A 19059-nucleotide genomic window follows, 5' to 3' on the forward strand; every position below is an offset into this window, starting at 1 on the left:
TAAATTCAGGGAGGGTCCAGTTTTATCCTGAACTTGTCCCATACTGGCTCTATCCGTGGGAAGAGCCCAGATACGACGTCGGCAGTCAACCTTAGAGTAGGTCACCCCACAACCTCGCTTCTGCTCCACTCTTCTAACAATGTCTCATCACTACCCCAGAGTTGCAGCCGCTGAGGAAGAACGTTTAAGGATGGCCATCACGTGGACATCGCAGAATGCATCATCTTACCGTATGCCTACACACAGCTGGAATGACTTTCAATCAAACGTTTTCTCAGGTTGGAGTGTGCCATCAAAAGAGAAGGTTCTGCAGAACTCTCTAGATTTGATCCTTTGAATTTGGAACTTCCAAATTGGAAGTGACACTTGTCACGTGAATACAGAGGCGCAGTCTGACAAAGTGCAGATTGTCCATTTTAGGTTCATGCTCCTCTGTGATCGCAAATAAGAACTGCCGACCGACTTTCCCAGCACCTGATTTGAATAATTCCATCTGCAGGAAGCGTACGCAAGTCTCACTGGCGGTCCCATCGGAGGCTACCTTACCCTGCTAAACATTGGGTTGAACGTATTCTTTGAAGACTGCCAAAAATATAGCGTCCGTTCTTATCCTCCTTAGAATGCCTGGTTTCCGCAGGTCGAGAAAGTTCATAATACAGATATCACTTCGACCTTGCCCGGGCTGCCAGAGACGAATTCCTTCCTATATGATTGCTTCCATCTTTATAGGATTCCGTTACTCTAGAGTTAAGTACATCTTTTGAGACCGATGACCCAGGTCATATAACCTGTGGGCCAAGTATGCTGCTCATGCCCACTCTTGACAGTCCAGCTATCACAAGAAGCTCCGCACTCCTTCATCAGAGCCTGAACCTCCTCCGAGCTTCGGGTCCGTAAGGACGAGATGATCCCATCGAAGACAAGAACAAAGGGTATTATTGGAATGATATATGTGAAGAAGAGATGGCCTGGCGATCTCCAGAAGTAGAACGGTGTGATGAGTAGCATGAGAATGCCCAAACCGAGCATGGTAATAAGGGAGGAAATAGTTCGTTCTTGCAGTTCAAAGATCCTGTAGAACATTAGCACTCTGGGAGGGGAATGGCAGAGGAGATCATGCCCAAATCCATCAGCTGTCTCGAGGGTATTTTTTAGAATGTCCATTCCAAGCTTGTCGTCGAAATGATGGAACGCCAAGTTGTACAGCCTGAAGATCTTCTTGCCATCTTTGCCATTGAGACTTGCAGGTGCATTCGCAGCATCCACTGGCTCCGACACATAGCTCAGATTCTCGCTGCGCTTGGATGCCTCCGTCCAATCTGGGATATGTGGATGCAAATCGGTCAAGACGAACTTGACGCTACCAGTTGCTTCCGCCAGAATTCGAGGAGATCGCGGCGTGAGGCCATTGGTATTCGTAGATGTTGGATGAGGCGAGCTGGGTATACGAGAATCGAGTTGTGCATTCAGATCTTTCTCGATGAATGGGGTTGGACCTCCTGCGCCGGCACAGAAGTCCACATATGTATAGCTGGTCACCTGAGCGTTGAGGGTTCCATAGAGGGTGCTTGCGACGAGTTGCGCAGGAGAGGCTTTTTGCAAAAGAGGGACACGAAAAGTCCAGGAGAGGGTAAGGCAGGATTGGACTTTCTCGCGGAGATATTGAGGGAACCTTGGAGTGGTAGAACAATTAGTCTGGGAACACTGGGCGTGCAATTGGGGCAGTGGATCTACCAAGTTTGATCATTGATCTCGTAAAAGTGTATGCGGGGGCAAATGAGAACCATTGCGAGGGCTGAATTTTATTTGGAAGGAAGAGGTGGGAAAGAAGGATATATGTAGTCGACCAAAGGCTGAAACGAGGCTATGTTTTTGCGGGTGTCATCTGCCGCAGAACGCCACGAATTCCTTGTTTTCTCTCTCATAACCACTTTATCTTCCCTCCTCCTCCTTCCTCTTCTTCGCCATAATCCACGCAATGCACCCGGCGACAGTCTTATTGACATGTTCCTTCATCTTGCTAATAGCCTTTTATCTCTTCGGAGGGTCGAAGATCAGACGAAATGGACAAGCTCTGAGGTCTGTACTTCTTACCGATGAGTATCCCGTGCTTTTCAATACACGTACCAAATGAGACAATCTTCATGGAGTTACGCGTCGTGAACTTTCTTTTCTGACCTTATTGCTGATATTTTATGTCATATTTCGTGGATTTGTCAATATTGGCGAGCAAGTGCTGACCGACTTCAGCAGACGACCACCCAATACGCTGCCTCTCGCAGGAAATGGAATACTATTCCTCCAAGCTAGACACAAATTATTCTCTTGGTTTGTCAAGTGTGAACGACAGTTTGGGTTCGAAACTTTTCAGATCTCAGTCCCTACTTTGCCTCCTGGCGTTGTAATCAATGATCCAAAGAACCTCGAGTTTGTACTGAAGAATGAAGGAATCTTCTCAAAAGGCGAATTCTTCAAAAGAAGGTCTTGGGATCTATTTGGTAAAATTTCCTCGGATCAATACTATCATAAACTGCTGATTATTCTCAGGCAATGGTATTATCAATACTGACGGCGAGCTGTGGAAAGTACAACGGAAGGCGGGCTTACAGTTTCTCAGTAACACTAACCTGAAGGCTCTCACGGATGTTGCACTTCCAAAGTACTTGGACGACAGTATTCAGGGTCTCAAAGAATCCAAGGAAGGTTCAGTGATTGACCTGGAGGACACATTTCACGAGCTTACCACTATCTTGTTCGGATTTTTGGCATTCAACGTCAGAATTTCTTCTACCTTCGAATTATGGTCTCAGGATGGCAGCTAATACGCCCAATGTTGTAGGTTGAGATCCATAATTCGCATCCGTTTTCAAGAGCGTTTGACTTTGCATCTGGGGCTACTTGCGAGAGATTTCAAAATCCGCTTTGGCAAGTAACAGAAATCTTCTTTGGAGGAGAATTCAGGAAATCTGTGGCACAAGTAAAAGCCTTTGGCTCAATGATTGTGTCGAATGCTATTCAAACCAAACAGAACAAGGAAAAGGAGACTAAACTCGATCCTTCCTCGGGTGACATGTCAGGGAGCCTGATAAATTCTCTCCTCGACTCGATTGATGATCATCGAATGGTTGCCGATGCCGCATTGAATTACTTGTCTGCAGGTAAGCTTTGAATATCCTCCCAATACCTCGATTGCCCGCGTTGACGCTTTCAAGGACGAGATACCACAGCGCAAGCACTCACTTGGACATTCTATCTTCTTATGCGGAATCCCAGCCAATTGGAATCAATTCGCCAAGAAATCTCTGCAGTCCTAAAAACCGAGCCAATTCGTGACCACGCCAAGCTCAATACTGCAGTCTTTCGACCTGCATCGATGCCGTACGTGATGGCGGTGTTTTATGAAACCTTACGGCTATACCCACCCGTGCCCTTCGAGATGAAGCAATGCGAACAAGCGACTACTTTGCCAGATGGAACTTTTCTTCCTCAGCACACCATCCTCATTTGGTGCACCTGGGCTATGAATCGCTCACAGTTAATCTGGGGCGAGGACGCCGATATGTTCAAGCCAGAGAGATGGCTTGAGAATGGGAATTTGATCTCCAAAACCGCATTCGAATTTCCGGTCTTCAATGGGGGTCCGAGGACATGTCTGGGTAAGAAAATGGCTGAGCTGGTTGCCGTTCAGGTTATTGCTACTTTGGTGTTCAAGTTTGATTTTAAAGCTGTGGATGACCAAGAGAGAATAAGCAAGAACAGTCTGACTCTGCCCATGGAAGGGGGGCTTCCATGCTATGTCAGCACTCGATCAACATAAATATCGGAAAAGTTTGACCGGCTCTACGTGTTATTGGGGGAACATGCTCAGAATGTCACATGTTGGCATATTGAGTACAGTGTGGATCAATCGTCAAGATTTGACACCCATGCCCTGATATGGCCGTCGTCTGTGGATCGGACGGACCACTAGGTGTTTCTACGATTTTCATCGAATTCTCGGACCACACACAGATACCTTTGGGCGCCACTACCGCCATCTTCAAAGGGTTGTAGTACGCATCCGAGGTTGCCATTTGTGGGAAACACATGATGTATATACTGAGGCTACCATCTTCAGACTGCTGAGAGTGCTCGAACCTGCCACCATTTCAAGCTCTGATGGTCTCATCTTACAAGAAGTGGACAGGGGCTTTCAGTTGGGCCAAATACAGTAGAGGAGCTCTGATGTTGGCCAGCCTCAAAACAATGTTATCGTAGGCATGAAGATGGAATCGAATGATACCAAAGCCTAAATCAGGGGAACTAACATTCTAATTGTCTCTTTCTGGTGACTTTCCTTTGTTTAGAACCCGAAACACTCTTCATCCGAGCAAATCTTTCAATATGTAGCCGGCACCATACTCAACCTCCCCCCATCAATGAGCATGACATTCCCCGTGAGATATGCACCTGCTCGGCTGGTAAGGAATATGATACACCCCGCCATATCTTCTTCTGTTCCAACTCTCTCTAAGGGGATCTGGGACCTGGAGAAAACTCCATCCCCAATGATTCCTGCAGCAAGCTTTGATGGGAATACTGTTCATGTCAGATTTAATGAGCAAGCAGGTTCAGAATAAAGGTAGAAATCGATTCAATATCACATAAAGAATCCTGCCCCAGAGTAAACTTTCTCGATGTGTCCCGAAACTTTTGAAGTCCAATACAACAATTTATCTGAAAAGAGAACTTACATCCGGGGGCGAGAATGTTCGATCGAATCCCGAGCGGTGCCAGATTTGTCGCCAGCTGCTTCATCATATGTGTTGTAGCTGCCTTGCTCTGTCCATACGCGAACCCTCCAGGCACGTTTCTGTTGAAACTTCCAATACTGCTGGTAGTAATAACCTGACTCTTCTGCTCCAGGTTTCCTTTCTTATTCCCAGCATCTAACAGTCCTAAGAAACTAACGATTGTGAACCACACTGCCACTGTGTTCAGCTTGAATGTATCCGCAAAGTCTTCAAAGCTTGTTTCTCCCCAAGCTTTTTGGTAATCCGCAGCCGTGGACTCGCTGGTGATTTTCTGGGCTGGTTGTGGACCGAGGGTTCCTGAATTGGCAATCAAAACATTGATATACCCTACCTCAGAAGCAATTTGCGAGACAATGGAGGCGAGAGCTTCTTTTGAGGTGACGTCTCCAACGAGAGGTATTATATTGTTGGTTGAGACAGATTTCGAGGCTTTTTCAAGGACTTCTTTTCGTCGGCCGACAATGTAGACTTTGAGAGCTCCATTCAAGGCCAAGGCCCGGGCCATCATCAGACCAATTCCTCCATGCCATTAGTATAAGATTTCAGATCCCGCTCCTCTTGAAAGTCGTACCTGATCCTCCTCCTGTGATTACCGCAACAAGGCCGTCTACATTGAAGAGATTTGATGCTTGTATGGACGTGGTCGCCATTCCGGATACTCCAATCTCAGGTAAATATAAGTCAATTGGGACAGACTTATTTTTAAATCTCTTCAGGTGCAAGCAATTTGAAAACCCATTTTAAACTCCGTCTCCAAAGATGTCACCCCATCCCACTATCCCACTTTCCGTATTGAGCGATTCTGCCGCCCTTGAGGGAAAATGTAAAACGACCGGGGGCCCCGCCTGCGGGTGGCGATTGGGGGCTAGGGTGTTGACGACTTGTAATTAGCTAATTTTGCTCTTTAAAGACCTTAAGTTAGTTTTTTTTAATATGAGTATAAGCTAGTACCGTATAAATTGGGAAGAGTGGGTTTGGATCTAACTTAATTAAGCGAGCGGAAACGTTGTTTCTGCCAAGCAAAATATAACTTCAGTGCACTTTAGGCTTTACACCGCCAGCTGTTTTCGGTTAGATTCAAACCCACTCTCACCAATTTATACGGTATATTATAAGGCTTATAATATAATTACGTGCTTCTTAACTTTTAATAAAATGGTTTCTTAAAATAGAAATTTAATTTAAAGAAGTTTATATACTAATAAATCAAGTTCTAGTTTTTAAGCCTTATAAAGCCTTATCAATTAGGGGCTTATAGGGCTCGCATATCTAGTTTTAGGGACTTGTTTGCTAAATTTCTAGGCTTTCTTGAGCTTACCTTCAGGTAATAAAATTTTAACTTTTTAACTTTTTTAATTTAAAGAACTATCACTAACTTAGATTTTATAAAAAGTTTATAATTAAATAGACCTTAATTAGTGCTATCAGGAAATAAGGAAAGCACTGAATTCTATTAATTCCTTAGAAAGTAAATTAAATTAAATTTGAAGAGAATGCTAGATTTTTGGTGTTCACGTCCCAGCGCCTCTTTGAGTGACTTCACCGCCTAAAATTTGACGATTCGCGAGGCCGAACTTTTCGAACTGCTCTGTACAACAACATCATCCACCTCCACAATGCCGAAACGGAAACGCTCTACATATGATGATGGCAACCGCGTACAGAATATGCGGATGCAAGATGTGCAAGACGCCCTAACAAAAGCTCGAAGACAGCTTCACCGGGCGCTCAAAACCGCGAAAGGCTTCGAGCGTCAAAAGCTTGGAAAGCGCCTCAAGCTCGCAACGACCAATGGAGAAAGCGAAGCAATTGCGAGAATCAATCGGGAGATTGAAGCATTGAAAAGGCTTGACCTAGGGAAATTGACGAATACGCATCTGCACAAGTCGCTGTTGAAGATTAAGGCCTTTGCTGAGAGCGAAAATCTACCGAATGAATTGAAGATGGAGCTACCGAAACCTGAAGGGGACGAGGCAATGCTCACAGCATTGAGGAATGTTACGAGCGGGATGTACAGCATGAAGCCAGTCAAGGATGCAATGGATCAGAATATCAATGGGATGTATATTGCGATGGGAATACCGGCACCTGCGAAGAAAGAGAAGGGGGCGAAGAAGGTCGAGGTCAAGGGCGTATTGAAGAAGGGAGGATTGAGTGCATCAGCAATAATGGGTGATGTGGATACCGGTCAGAAAGAAGATTCTGGGAGTGGGGATGACGGGCTTTCTTGGGAAGGCTTTGACTCTCGTGAGGACGACGAGGATAAACATGAGGAAAAAGGGGGGGTCGAAGACGAGTCAATGGATGAAGAGGAGCTCGCTCGATATGATGCCTTGCTTGGTGGTTCATCGGATGAGGAGAGCTTCGACGAACAAAGGTACACCCGCAACCGCCCGCCTCAAACAGCTAAACGTGTGTCACTCTCGCTTTCGCCAACACCCTCTGCATCTCCTACGCCGTCACAATCCGCATCGCCATCGTTGTCCTCTTCTCCAGAGCCAGAACAGAAGAAAATTTCCAAACCATCCAAGGCCAAAGCCGTTCTAACCACAAAACCAGGCCTTTCAACATTCCTCCCCACTCTGATCGGCGGATATTGGTCTGGGTCCGAATCCTCTGCATCAGACATTGAGGATGCCGCCCCTATCAAGAAAAATAGACCTGGTCAAACGGCGCGGCGAGCAATATGGGAGAAGAAGTATGGAGAGAAAGCGAATCATATCAAGACTGGCAAAGGTCCAGTTGGGAGAGGGAAGGATGATGGCTGGGATCCGAAAAGAGGTGCTAAAGAGTCTTCTAGTGGGCGAGGTAGTTTCAGTGGGAGGGGCGGCAGAGGTGGGAGGGAAAGTGGACGAACGAGGAGTTATGATCGAGCAACGGGTGAAAATGCCATTGCAGTAGAGCCGAAAAAAAGAGGAATGGGAAGGAAGGATGATGCTGGTGTCTTGCATCCCAGCTGGCAGGCAGCTAAGAAGGCAAAGGAAGCTAAGAAGACGGCTACATTTCAAGGGAAGAGGGTCACTTTTGACTGAATTGTTGTTTTGGTATACCCACGGAGTTTACTGCAATAAGTCATCAAATTTTAAATTTGCTTCTTCTCGAAGCATCGCTTTTATATTGTGGTTTGCCAGGCTTGTCAGTGCGATGATCATTCGTTCTTTCCACTTTGCTTCCGCCCAAGCCATGAAAGTTCCTTCCTTCTTATCCGGGTTCTGGCTCTCATTTATCCTTCTTCCGGACTTTCACGTTCTTCCTACTTTCAAATCATCATCAACCGTCAACAGTCATCCAATTCTTGCAGATATCACATCGTTTCATTATTCCACACACTACTACACATCAAAACTTTCTTTAAGAATTCATACAAGTTCATTCGATCTGGCTCATCCCACCGATTGCCAGAGCAAATCGGTCAAGAATCGCTTCCAAAGATGGCTGTTCAGCGCAACATCAGAACCAGACCTGCCAATTCCACCCAAGGACCTGATCGTCAATCCCCTCACACGAATCCTCCCCAAGGACCTGGTCCTCAACCCTCTTCCACCATACCTGTCGACGCACACATTTTCCACTTCCCCTGTATTACATCTCGCGATGTAACGGCCATTCACGACCTACTTCGCATCGCATCTCTTGATGTAACGCTCATTCATTACATGCTTCGAGAGATAGCTGCCCGACTCCACAACAAAACCGAGCCTTCCGGATCCATCCCAGGACCTGATTCTCGGTCCTCTCACACTCTTCTTGTCCAAGGACCCGATCCTCAGCCCTCTCCCACCACGCCTGACCACAGACACGATTTTCAGCTATGTAAACTTACAACTCGAAAAGGGAAACAAACGTTCGAGGTTCCAATAATAGAGGATATAATGCACGTTTATATCGAAATGCACGTTTCAAGCGCAAGTACGGAGGCAGGACAGGGAATGGTTCAACTACTCGTAGGGGCAGACGGTGGCACCTCAGGCTTCAACGAGGATGATTTTTTCCCACAGACAGTTCAGGGTCCAAGGAGGGAGGCGGAATTGGCTTTGTCTAGAGCGAACACCAAGGAAATATGGCGCGCAGTTCGACTAAGCAGACCGAGAGATAGTGCTATCCTAGGTTTGAGAGAGTGGGAGAATAAGAAGGTGCCTGTGCGGGAAGTGATTTGGCACAAATTTGCGAGGAGAATCGGCTCTTCGTATGAACGCACTTGGAACGAATGGCTCAAGGAGTGGGAACATTATTTAAGGCAAGAAGATAAAAAGGTGTGGCAAGGGCAGAGAAGACTCGACAGGGACTCGCGATGGCAGGCAATGCGGAATGGAGTGGTGTTCGAGCCTGAGGGCGGTTGCTTGTATTGTGCTGATGACAAGTGTAACGGATGCTCGGGTTGTTGAGCAAGACAATTATAAGGTGGTGATGCAGCAGTTGAAATTGGCAATCTGGTGATTTGAAAGGAAGAGGGAAGTCTCGGTTTATTGTAGCTAACAGCGGGTCAACAGCGAGTTATGTCAGCTGAATGCACAAGCCGAGCAATTGATAGCATTGCTACCTTCATCATCCGCTTTTAACGCTTTTAATCCCCCTTGGCCTCAAAAAAACCCACAGCAGCCCTACAAAGCAAAGCAAATGCACAACCAAGTGAAGTATCGGCCCTCCAAGTCCCTTCCCATACTCCCCGCTTCCTTCCACAATCCTGCTCCCAGCTCTCATCAAAGGCGCAAGGTGATAAACCGACAAAGCTCCAGCCACATTCCTACTCGTCCCATCGATCGGACGAAGAGCAAATATCAATGCGATAAGGGTTGTGACGAAAAGCAGCACTGCATACTGTTTGAGGATTGGGTGAGCTTGTGGTGCTGGCGATGAGAGCTGTTCAGAAGGATTGAGGAAGAAGTTCATGGAGGCTGGGAGCTCGATGAGGAAGTGGAGCCAGAAGGGAAGAGTTGGTGGAAGATGTGGCATGGTGAGCTAATGTTGTGGGGTGAGATGAGGTGAGAGGTGAAATGAAGAGGATGTTGTGTTCAGAGCGATGATCCTTGAAGACGCTCTCCCCAATTCCTCGTTACCATTTCTCTAAGCGAGATCCTTAAAAATCTCCTCGCTCGACTTTAAAAATCGCAATAAAACTCCCTAAAATTTTAGAATCACTAAAACACAAAGGGAAAATACTTGAGCTTCTTCTCTTTCGCCTAGAGCTTAGTTTAAAGTATTTGGACGTGGCCGCATTGCGATGCGCAATTTTTAAAAAGTGTGAGATTTTGGGTTCCTCATCCCACTAAAACTGGATGGTTTTCGAATCTGTGCGCCTTCGTACACTTCACTCAACTCCAACAATAATGGCTCTATCTTCATCACATCAAACCCGGCGGGCAACCAGAGATGACGCTAAATGGGTAGTCGATCTTTCAGCTCGTGTTCAAGCCGACCTGACGTCCAAAGGAAGCGCCCAAGTCTTCGATCCGTTAGCACTCCAGTCTGTTGAAAGCTCCATCCAGAATGGGCGTTGTTTTATTTTCGGAATTCTGCAGCACGATAGGCTCATAAATATAGCCACCGGGTTGATCGATGAATATTCGAACAATTACGCACTCAGTGGAGAAGAGATGGAAGTGATGCTTGGAAAGAAATGGGTTCTACATGCTATGATGATCGAGCCCGACTCCCAGGGAACTGGCTTGGGAAAAATCTTCTTGAGGAGGTGCTCGAGAAGATGGGCCAGGAGAGTGAAGGGGTTATGCTACTGGATTGCTTTGCGGGCAACAAGAAGCTGAGAGCATTCTATGAAAGCGTGGGATTTGTGCTATTGCGAGAGGTGCCAGAGGAAGATTACCTGGTTGCTGTCTTCACTTACAAGTTGAGACAAAAAAACTGAGCCGAAGCCTCTTGGTTGATCCAACCACAATATCGGATGAAAAGAACGTAACTTTCGTTCCAAATAAATCAGCAATAACTCTTTTGGGTTCTCACGTGCCAAAATTAAAGTCATGACGCAAGTTCCCCTGGCTGACAGGGCTCGCCTGGCAAGATCTAACCGGGTTCTGGTTAGTCTAAACATATCGTGCAGCAAAAGATCCCTGCAATCGAGGATCGGTCAAGGGCGAGTTACATCTCTCGAATCGACTTCGTGGAGTATGACATTCGAAGCAGCTGCCATTATTTTTGTTGAGGATTTGGAAGGGGACTTGTTTGGCATGATGGAATAATTGGAATCCGCCGCCAAAGCAGCAAACGTCATATTACGTTGTATGACATCGAACTTGAGATACTTCTCTCCTTTCATTGGCTCTGTTCCTGACTCCCCTCGTTGCTTTTGTAATCGACCCTCACACTCGCCCGCCTTCACAACGGCCCCCCAAGGTTGATCTCCCTTGAAGGTTAAGGAACTTGGTCTTCCCGTCGTGGACCCTCTTGCATTGCGCCGCCACCACTGAGACCTCGGCATCGCAAGCCCCGCTCTGCCTGGTATTATCACCAACTGCTATGGTCACCGCTTCACACACCTCAGACACAGTCTGTCGCTACCCGTACAGCTTCAAAATACCCAATTGAACTTCAACCCCCAACACAGAACCGCCGCCATGTCTCCGTCCAGAGATACGCAGAATGCGATAAGCAATCAGTTTGGGGACCTCAATCTCTCAATCACTGGCCTGGGAACAGAATATCCTCCGCATCAGCTTGATCCAGCATGTCTGAACACTCTTGTGTCGCGTCACTACCCCAACAGCCCAGCGTTTGTGCCCAAATCTCCCCCGCTCCCAGCACAACTCTAACACCATTTCCAGAATGGACAAGATCCTGATGATCAACCAATATACGGGAATCGACTCGCGCTCAGCAATTGGGACGGTCGACCACCCGCTGGCGAATATGGACCGCGCGCCCACAATCGCCGAACTATGCAACGTATTCCTGAAAGACGGCGTTGCACTCGCAGTTACCGCCGCTCGAAAAGCGCTCCACGAAGCCCAGCTCTCCCCTCTCGATATCACACATGTAGTTTCGACAACTTGTACGAATAGTGCGAATCCGGGCTTTGACCATTACGTCTGCAAGCAATTGGGGATGACACAGCCAGTAGAGAAGGTTCTGCTGCACGGAATTGGATGCAGCGGCGGTCTTGCGAGTTTGAGGACGGCGGCGAATCTGGCGCTCGGAAGCAGTTTTCGTGGCAGGAAAGCGAGAGTTCTGGTCGTGGCGTTGGAAATAAGTAGTTTGCTGGTGAGGAGCGAATTGGACAGTGTAAACGAGTTACAGCAGACGAGGATCGGTGTAACGTTGTTCAGCGACTGCGCGAGCGCGTTGGTTTTGAGTAACAACGTTGGAGCCAAGGGTGCGGAGCCGGTTTATGAGTTGCTCGGCTGGGACCATAGGATTATTCCTGATACGGAAGAAGATCTGGGTTTTGACGTGGATCCCCTCGGTATGCGTCTCTTGGAAAAGTTGAAACCACCGCTGACGAGCTACATAGGTTGGAAAGTCGTCCTCTCGCCTCGAGTTCCGAAACTTGCAGGCTCAGTTGTGGCGCCTACTTTCAATGACCTCCTTTCTACATTACCAAACCTGCCTCCAGACTACCAAAATGCTGCAGATTTCGATTGGGCGCTGCATCCAGGCGGAGCGACCATTCTTTCTGGCGTTGAGAAGGCGATGAACATTTCTGCGGAGCATATGCGAGCTTCGTACGATACTTACATTAATCATGGGAATTCCTCCTCGGCGACAATTATCTCCGTGATGGACAGGTTACGACAAAAAGACATGGATGAGTTGGCGCCTGGTGGGAAGGTCAAAGATTTTATCGTGGGGTGTGCTTTTGGACCTGGGATTGCTATCGAGATGTGCATGCTGAAAAGGAATATGAACCACGCGAAGAGAACTCTGGTCACCACCGGAGATGTCACGCCACCAGAGACCGAGAGCGAAGGAAGCAGGAGTGACGGCGAGGGCGAGGATTTAGAGACTGAGGTCAAGGACTTAAAGGCGCAAGGAGAAGAGCTCGGTGAGAAACTGAACGCAGTGCATCCTGAGATTCCAGAGCAAGGCGACAGCTTGAGCGAGGCGTTGAACGGTGTTGAGCTGGATTAATTGGAGATATCAAGACGGCTCTGTATGGAGTCGGTTGAGATCTGGATTTGGTGATCTTTAGGAAACAGATGGAAGCGGACACGATATGCTGGATCATGTCAGAAGCTATGCATTAGACATATTAACATCGGTCGAGACGAGACATTGGAAACTCACGGCGTTCTAGACAGGATGGAGTTGATGGAGTTTGAATCGAGCAGTTAGCGTCGTATCCATTGCGTAATAGACCAAAGAATATGAACACCAAAACTCCACACAATCTCACTCACTCTTTGCGCTCCAGAAGCCAAGTTATCCTGTGCCCTTATTTCGAATCTCTGGAAGCATGGCTTCGGAATCTTTGCCTTGGAGATTACTGAAAGGCCACCCGATACAAAGATTAAAGATGTCTAAGTATCCAGCCAAGTGGGGTTGAGGTAACCTCTGCCACGGGAGACTTGCACTCTTATTTGTCAAGACTTGTGCTGTTTGAATTGTTAATATTTACCATGTCGGGCACCATTTTCTGCTCTGATCATACGTGGCATGCATTCTCCTAAAGTCACGAGCACACTGCCACATCACTTTAGTTTGACCAGTTCGAGTACTCTCCAAGTCCATTCACTGTTGCTCTGATCATAGTTCGTAGGCATAACGTCACATTCTCACCACACAAAGTCATGTTCAAATAAAATTTTGAGGTGTCGTTGTCTCATTTCTGACGGTATCTATGTAATCATCTAAAGGTCTCCATCAAGAATCGAATCGTCAGAGCCATTAGAGTGTTGGACTCAGTGGTCTGGAGTTATGTATGTACAATCTCCCGCCCCGTGCCTCCTCAATTCTCTCTGTTCCTTCATGCGACGAATGCTCGAACTCGAGCCTTGCGCGCTCGGTTATAAGTTCCACCAGCTCCAGCTCCAGCGCTTGATGTGCTGGCGAGAGGAGTAGAAGCTGTTGTTTCTAAGCCGGTGATTTTGGCCGCTGGGGCCACAGTGACCGTCACGGTAACTATGCCGCCTGCAGCTGGAGTTGATTCACTGCCTGTGCCTGGGCTGGCGTCTGGAGTGCTCGCGCTTGATGAATTCGAGGCGAGAAAATTGGATGCCGATGCCGAAGTAGTAACTGGGATGATGGTGAGGGATGAGGTGGGAGCTGAGCCGCTGCCTGGGATTTGCAGAACATCCCCGACATTGATCTGGAATGCAGGGCCCGTCACCTGGGGGTTCGCAGCCTCTAGAGCCGCCAGGGTAACCCCCTTGCTTTGCGCAATCGCAGCCATATAATCTCCGGCCACCACAGTGTAAGTGCTGCCAATGCTGCTACTAGAATTAGAAGGAGAAGCAGAAGGAGCAGGAGGCGCGGAGACGCTGGAAACTACTGGGGAGGGACTGGCAACTGGGGCCTGCGGTGTAGGTGAAGATGCCGCAGAAGAACCTCCGCCAGCTGAGCCAGAGGCGGCGCCAGATGATGATCCGCCACAGTTTCCAGTGAAACCAGTGCCGGATTTGGCGGAGGTTCCTGTGACATCTGGTCCTGGATCTGGGAAGACAACGTCTTGCCCTTCGATGGTCGTGCAGCCATTTCCGATATTTGCCTTGAAGATGTCAGGTCGAGAAGAAAAGGCGACCGTGCTCGCTCTTTTGGTTCCTCCTCCGATGGTGATTGACGCACAATTCATGTAGATTTCGCGATTGCCAATTTCGTTGTACCAGGTCCATGCAAATAAGGCTGGCCCTGGAGTGGCATCGCTCGGGATGTTGAAATTCCAGGTTGGGGTCAATGGACATCCGCCAATGAAGGAATGGATGACTTTGAAGGTTTTGCCAGAGTCGTAGGAGAGTGAAACTTGGCAAGAACCACCGCCGTGGCTAGCTGAGCCCGCGATAGAGATATTGACGGCTGCACCTTGGTTCCAAGTCACCACAGAAGCGCCGGCGGGAGTTCCCAGATCAGACTGGTAACCTTTGCAAGGAAAGCCAGCCGCTCCAGAGAGCGGAGCAGTCATCGAGTAGTCAACAGTCGAGGGGTTGGCAAAGGGATTGACCTTGCTGCGAAAAGGAGGCGGGAACGACATCTCCATATGTCCACGAACCAAGGCCACGAAAGCCAGAATCGGGGGTAGCTTGATGTAAGTCATCGTGATGTAGTTGGCAATCAGTCCTGCTGAGTAGTGGGGTGTTGTATGTGGTATTGTGGTAGTGTTGTAGTGTGGTAGTGTGGTAGTGTGGTAGTGTGGTAGTGTGGTAGTGTGGTAGTGTGGTAGTGTGGTAGTGTGGTAGTGTGGTAGTGTGGTAGTAGTGTGGTAGTGTGGTAGTGTGGTAGTGTGGTAGTGTGGTAGTGTGGTAGTGTGGTAGTGTGGTAGTGTGGTAGTGTGGTAGTGTGGTGATGTAGCCGTGTGTGCCGGTGCGAAGGATCGTGTTGGTTTTTCCAAGAAAGTTTCTCGTCGAGTCGAGGGCCTTTTTATGGGACTGAAAGGTATTATACAGAAGTCCAAAAACAATGGGTATTGTGTTGCGCCGTTAAATTTATAGACAAAGAATGTATTGTTGCACCCAGCACAACCCGGAAGTTTCGTGAATAGCGCTGAAAGGAATTTCGCGTGAATAGAACAATGGCAACTTGCTCGCTTTGCCGAGACATTAAATAAATTTCCTCGGGCGCTGTCCCGGCTTCTTAAGTCTTTCATAAAATTTAGAACCGCGGATCAAAGAACAATCGGGCCCCTTCTTGACAAAGCGTGACTGCACGAACAAGGGAGTATGTTCAGGAGTCGCTCCAGACAAGCCTCTGTTCTGGTGCCCAAAGGGCGGGTTCTCACAAAGCAAAACAGAACCAACCCCTAATCCAGCAAAGTGTTTGTGGAATGATTGATGGAGAGGCGTCGATGTGGCAAGGCGGAGCTCTTCAAAGGTGACGAGTCCGCAGCAGCGGGGCGACGTCTATTCATTGAGATGGCCGTCCGAACGTCCCTTCACCCATAGTTGAAACCTTCAGACGGCCATCACAGAATATATAAATTGATTGGCGGCGCATTGACAAGGGAACTGTCGAGATATTGATGTCGTTGAACCGTAGCCAATCGACGAACTCGAAACACGGTCCCTGAAGCGGCTACATCTCCAACTGCCCCGCATTGAAACAACCTTCTTTCGACATCTGCCGGGTGTCCTCCCCCTGAAGATCCATCGGTGCGGAGATGTGGGTTCGTGACGGAGGCTTTGCGAATGAGTGGTGCTGGATGGAGTGAATCTTTTTGATTGTGAAGGTGAGATGAATCAAAAAGCGAATCAACATCTCTGCTTGCCGGATCAGCTGACCTTCGCCTAATTTACACTGAATCGCCCCTAAATCTTTAGCGAGACCCCCCCTTATTCATCGTCTGATGACATTTCATTCGTGGGTCGCAGTACAACAAGAATACACAAGTTTCCGCGCCTAGCCAAAGTTCATAAAGCTGTCAATATTCACAATTGCACATTCACATGATCAGGTGATTACGAAATCACATTTTGGATATCTGAATCGTTTCAGGGCATGTTGGGTTTCTCTGGTTGCCAAGTGATTACGGTACAGCCGCAATGATCGCTGTGACGCTGTCTACTCTCCTCACAGGTCGGCACCTACCTTTTCTCAGTGTCCAAGAACCGGACATTCCGAACCTCATGGTTGACGGGGAACTTCGGCTTCATCAGAACTTTATACTTTCTGTCACAAGCCGGGCACTCAAAGTTTTTGCGTATCGTGCTGAAATATAATTTCTGAAAATAGAAAGTAAGTATCGTGTGTCCGCACGGTATTTCCTTCAACTCGTCATTGTACGAGTACTCATCGTAATACCCACTGCAAAAGCAGCACCTCGGTTTCGCCAAGCCTTGGTCTTCAGGGCCAAGCTGAGAAAGTATCACACTGTACCTTGCCTCCTCGTCGTAGACGAAAACTCGGTCCTCGAGTAAGATATTATCTCATTCCTCTTGAGCTCGAAGAGCAACATAGCCTTCTTCAAACGCAGCCTTTCGCTAGCTCACTTTCGGATTTTGACTATCGGCTAAGAACTGCTGGTGTCTGATCCGTTGCGATTCAATCTCACGTCTCCAATCGACCAAACGACGCTCTCGTTGCTCTCGCCGCTTCGGTGAGAGGATCTGCGAGTGATCTAAACGGTTGGCAAGCGTTGCGTCTCTCTTGCCAGTCAGCCTATCGAAGAGGGATCTCCGTTTCGGGGGTACATGTTCATAGTAATCGCACTTTGAGCACTGACCGCGCTGGATCAGCCAGAGGGATATCAAGGAGGGGCAGGAGCTGTGCGCTTCTTGCTCCACTCGCTCAGCTGAATGTGACGGCATGACGTGCCGCTGCTTATTTCGTTGACCGGCATCCATGTGGAATGTTGAATGACTTAGGGTTTGCTTTGCATGACCACATTGATCGTGGAGAACGTGGGTTAGAGTGCAGGAATGAGTATGCCTCGGCTTCGGCCACCAAGTTTGATATTCAGGCATCTTGGGGAGTGATTTAAATTCTTGATAGGGGTTGGATTGAATACTTTGATACAGAGCCAAGTGCAAAGTGCAAAGTGGCGGACAAGTGGATAGCTGACGATTCGAGTCTCAAGCTGGTGGATTTGCTGAAGTATTCTTGCTTAAAGAGGCATGTTGGCTGTTAAATGGACGAGAGCATTGTGGAAGAACAGACTTTTCATTTCTTTGTCATTTAGATTACAAGAAGTCAAACTCCCATCGACCTGCGTGGGAGCGTAAGCAAGCACCTCCGGCTTTGCAAGTTTATCAAAGACCTCATTGTTCGTTTGACGACAATCCTCGTTCACCGAAAGACTCGGAAAGAGTTGGCCTACTCCACCACCATTACACACTCTTCACTATCACTGATTACCTCTTCTTTTGAACCACTGTAGACGGAGGGGGTTCGTCTTTGAGTAATAGCAATTTTATCACACTATCAGTCTCAATCATCGTAAATAGGTATGTCGCTTCACTTCTCCCATTGCATTTTCGCGAATGATTAGGGCACAAGTTATTCATTTCTAGCTTGTCCGCAGGACGATCTTAATTTCTCCTAGTTATGGCAGCTGTCATCCCTGTCCTGCTGCAGTACATTCTGCGAGCGAGCACTGCTGGGCCTCAAGAGTGGCGTATCTTCTTTCGCGGGCGGAGCATCGGATTCCTTCCCCCGAAGAGTCCTTGTATCAACTCTTGAAGCACGAATAATGGATCGTGTGTCCACAGGGGATCATCTTCAGACCCTCTCCTTCGGTACTGCAACCGCAATCGAAGTACTTCGCCGAGTTAAGGTCTTCGGTAAGAGCAAGGACGTCGTCGTATCCTCCCCCATTGGGGCCGAAGAGAAGAGCTGGTTCTGCGAGCGGGACATCGTCTTCTCCCTCCGGAGCATAATTCGCAGATAAGTTTTGGAAAAAGGCTTTACTTCTCTCTGCCTCTGCCTTCATAATCGCGATTATGACCTGAGATCTGACCATTCCAGTTCTCCACTGGCTCAGGCGACTCGCCCGCAACATTTATTGTCCGTCGGATAGTTTCACGGGCTCGGCGGTGTGGTATGGCCACGGAGGCAGCTTCATCACCACGTCCCTGCACCAGCCTCTTAGTCCGGAGTAGTCCTTCAACCTTCAATCTGGGCAGCATCCCAGCTTGATCGCGTAATGGGGGTTTCCGCGGTGGCAGTCCCTCTTCGTGTTAGAGTGAAAGGTTCCGTGCTTCCGGTTTGAATCCCAGCAACCGCAGTCTTCGTACACCAGGTGGTAATCGAAGTAGACGTCGATGCGTCCTAGTTGAGACGGGTGTTCAGACGTCTTGATAAGATTTTGATGAGTACTGGCTTACAGAAAAAATTGAATCTTGTTGAGTATGAACTTGTCGAGGGGTTCGATGTGGATTAGTCGACTTGCAGTTCTCCTATAATTTCCTGAGGCATTTATGGTGTGCTCAATTGAGCTGTATTGAGTGCAAGTGCATACATAATTGGAAGACAGCATCCGCTTTGCGGAAACTTCACAAAGACTGCATTGTCTGTTTTGTTGATATTGTTCTCGACAGACTGATCCATTTTCGGGGAATGTGTAAAACGACACCCCCCCGGGTGTCGTTTTAACATTCCCGATCCGCAAGGCGAATTTTTGACTCCAGATTTTACTTATCATTGGGCGGTAAAACCCTTTTAACCCGAGACA

The 19059-nt window shown here is 48.0% G+C and overlaps 10 protein-coding genes across 10 annotated transcripts; 5 read left to right on the top strand and 5 right to left on the bottom strand.

Annotated features, from left to right (window-relative positions):
• Positions 1-453: 453 nt before the first annotated feature.
• On the bottom strand, positions 454-1807 carry K444DRAFT_553374 (uncharacterized protein). The gene is made up of 2 exons (XM_024876615.1): positions 1735-1807; positions 454-1672 (listed from the first exon to the last, which is right to left on the bottom strand). Exons 1-2 carry the CDS (start codon positions 1785-1787, stop codon positions 748-750), a joined length of 978 nt encoding a protein of 325 aa, XP_024742323.1. The 5' UTR covers positions 1788-1807; the 3' UTR covers positions 454-747.
• A 115-nt stretch (positions 1808-1922) lies between these two features.
• On the top strand, positions 1923-4302 carry K444DRAFT_607986 (cytochrome P450). The gene is made up of 5 exons (XM_024879281.1): positions 1923-2079; positions 2254-2498; positions 2548-2774; positions 2840-3158; positions 3213-4302. Exons 1-5 carry the CDS (start codon positions 1979-1981, stop codon positions 3815-3817), a joined length of 1497 nt encoding a protein of 498 aa, XP_024742324.1. The 5' UTR covers positions 1923-1978; the 3' UTR covers positions 3818-4302.
• Positions 4303-4378: 76 nt separating this feature from the next.
• Positions 4379-5443, bottom strand: K444DRAFT_518798 (NAD(P)-binding protein; the record flags this gene model as incomplete). Its single annotated transcript, XM_024873897.1, has 3 exons — positions 4379-4578; positions 4734-5312; positions 5365-5443. 3 exons carry the CDS (start codon positions 5441-5443, stop codon positions 4379-4381), a joined length of 858 nt encoding a protein of 285 aa, XP_024742325.1.
• Positions 5444-6395: 952 nt separating this feature from the next.
• Positions 6396-8027, top strand: K444DRAFT_607990 (Bud-site selection protein; the record flags this gene model as incomplete). The annotated part of the gene is made up of 1 exon (XM_024879282.1): positions 6396-8027. A coding segment is annotated over exon 1 (1319 nt), but the record flags the coding sequence as incomplete, so codon positions are not given.
• Positions 8028-8224: 197 nt separating this feature from the next.
• K444DRAFT_625005 (uncharacterized protein) lies at positions 8225-9178 on the top strand (the record flags this gene model as incomplete). Its single annotated transcript, XM_024882465.1, has 1 exon — positions 8225-9178. The coding sequence occupies one exon, from the start codon at positions 8225-8227 to the stop codon at positions 9176-9178; it is 954 nt and encodes a 317-aa protein (XP_024742327.1).
• An 80-nt stretch (positions 9179-9258) lies between these two features.
• Positions 9259-9908, bottom strand: K444DRAFT_180082 (uncharacterized protein). Its single transcript, XM_024870809.1, has one exon. The coding sequence runs from the start codon at positions 9744-9746 to the stop codon at positions 9339-9341; it is 408 nt and encodes a 135-aa protein (XP_024742328.1). The 5' UTR covers positions 9747-9908; the 3' UTR covers positions 9259-9338.
• Positions 9909-10124: 216 nt separating this feature from the next.
• Positions 10125-10721, top strand: K444DRAFT_607993 (uncharacterized protein). The gene has a single exon (XM_024879283.1). The coding sequence runs from the start codon at positions 10411-10413 to the stop codon at positions 10654-10656; it is 246 nt and encodes an 81-aa protein (XP_024742329.1). The 5' UTR covers positions 10125-10410; the 3' UTR covers positions 10657-10721.
• A 269-nt stretch (positions 10722-10990) lies between these two features.
• On the top strand, positions 10991-13127 carry K444DRAFT_607994 (thiolase-like protein). The gene is made up of 3 exons (XM_024879284.1): positions 10991-11517; positions 11570-12207; positions 12256-13127. Exons 1-3 carry the CDS (start codon positions 11363-11365, stop codon positions 12870-12872), a joined length of 1410 nt encoding a protein of 469 aa, XP_024742330.1. The 5' UTR covers positions 10991-11362; the 3' UTR covers positions 12873-13127.
• A 1021-nt stretch (positions 13128-14148) lies between these two features.
• On the bottom strand, positions 14149-14991 carry K444DRAFT_514007 (lytic polysaccharide monooxygenase; the record flags this gene model as incomplete). The annotated part of the gene is made up of 1 exon (XM_024873529.1): positions 14149-14991. A coding segment is annotated over one exon (843 nt), but the record flags the coding sequence as incomplete, so codon positions are not given.
• Positions 14992-17852: 2861 nt separating this feature from the next.
• K444DRAFT_607996 (uncharacterized protein) lies at positions 17853-18797 on the bottom strand. The gene has a single exon (XM_024879285.1). The coding sequence runs from the start codon at positions 18346-18348 to the stop codon at positions 18058-18060; it is 291 nt and encodes a 96-aa protein (XP_024742332.1). The 5' UTR covers positions 18349-18797; the 3' UTR covers positions 17853-18057.
• Between the last annotated feature and the right edge of the window lie 262 nt (positions 18798-19059).

This window comes from Hyaloscypha bicolor (genome assembly GCF_002865645.1).
Source record: "Hyaloscypha bicolor E unplaced genomic scaffold K444scaffold_16, whole genome shotgun sequence".
Taxonomy (NCBI): domain Eukaryota; kingdom Fungi; phylum Ascomycota; class Leotiomycetes; order Helotiales; family Hyaloscyphaceae; genus Hyaloscypha; species Hyaloscypha bicolor.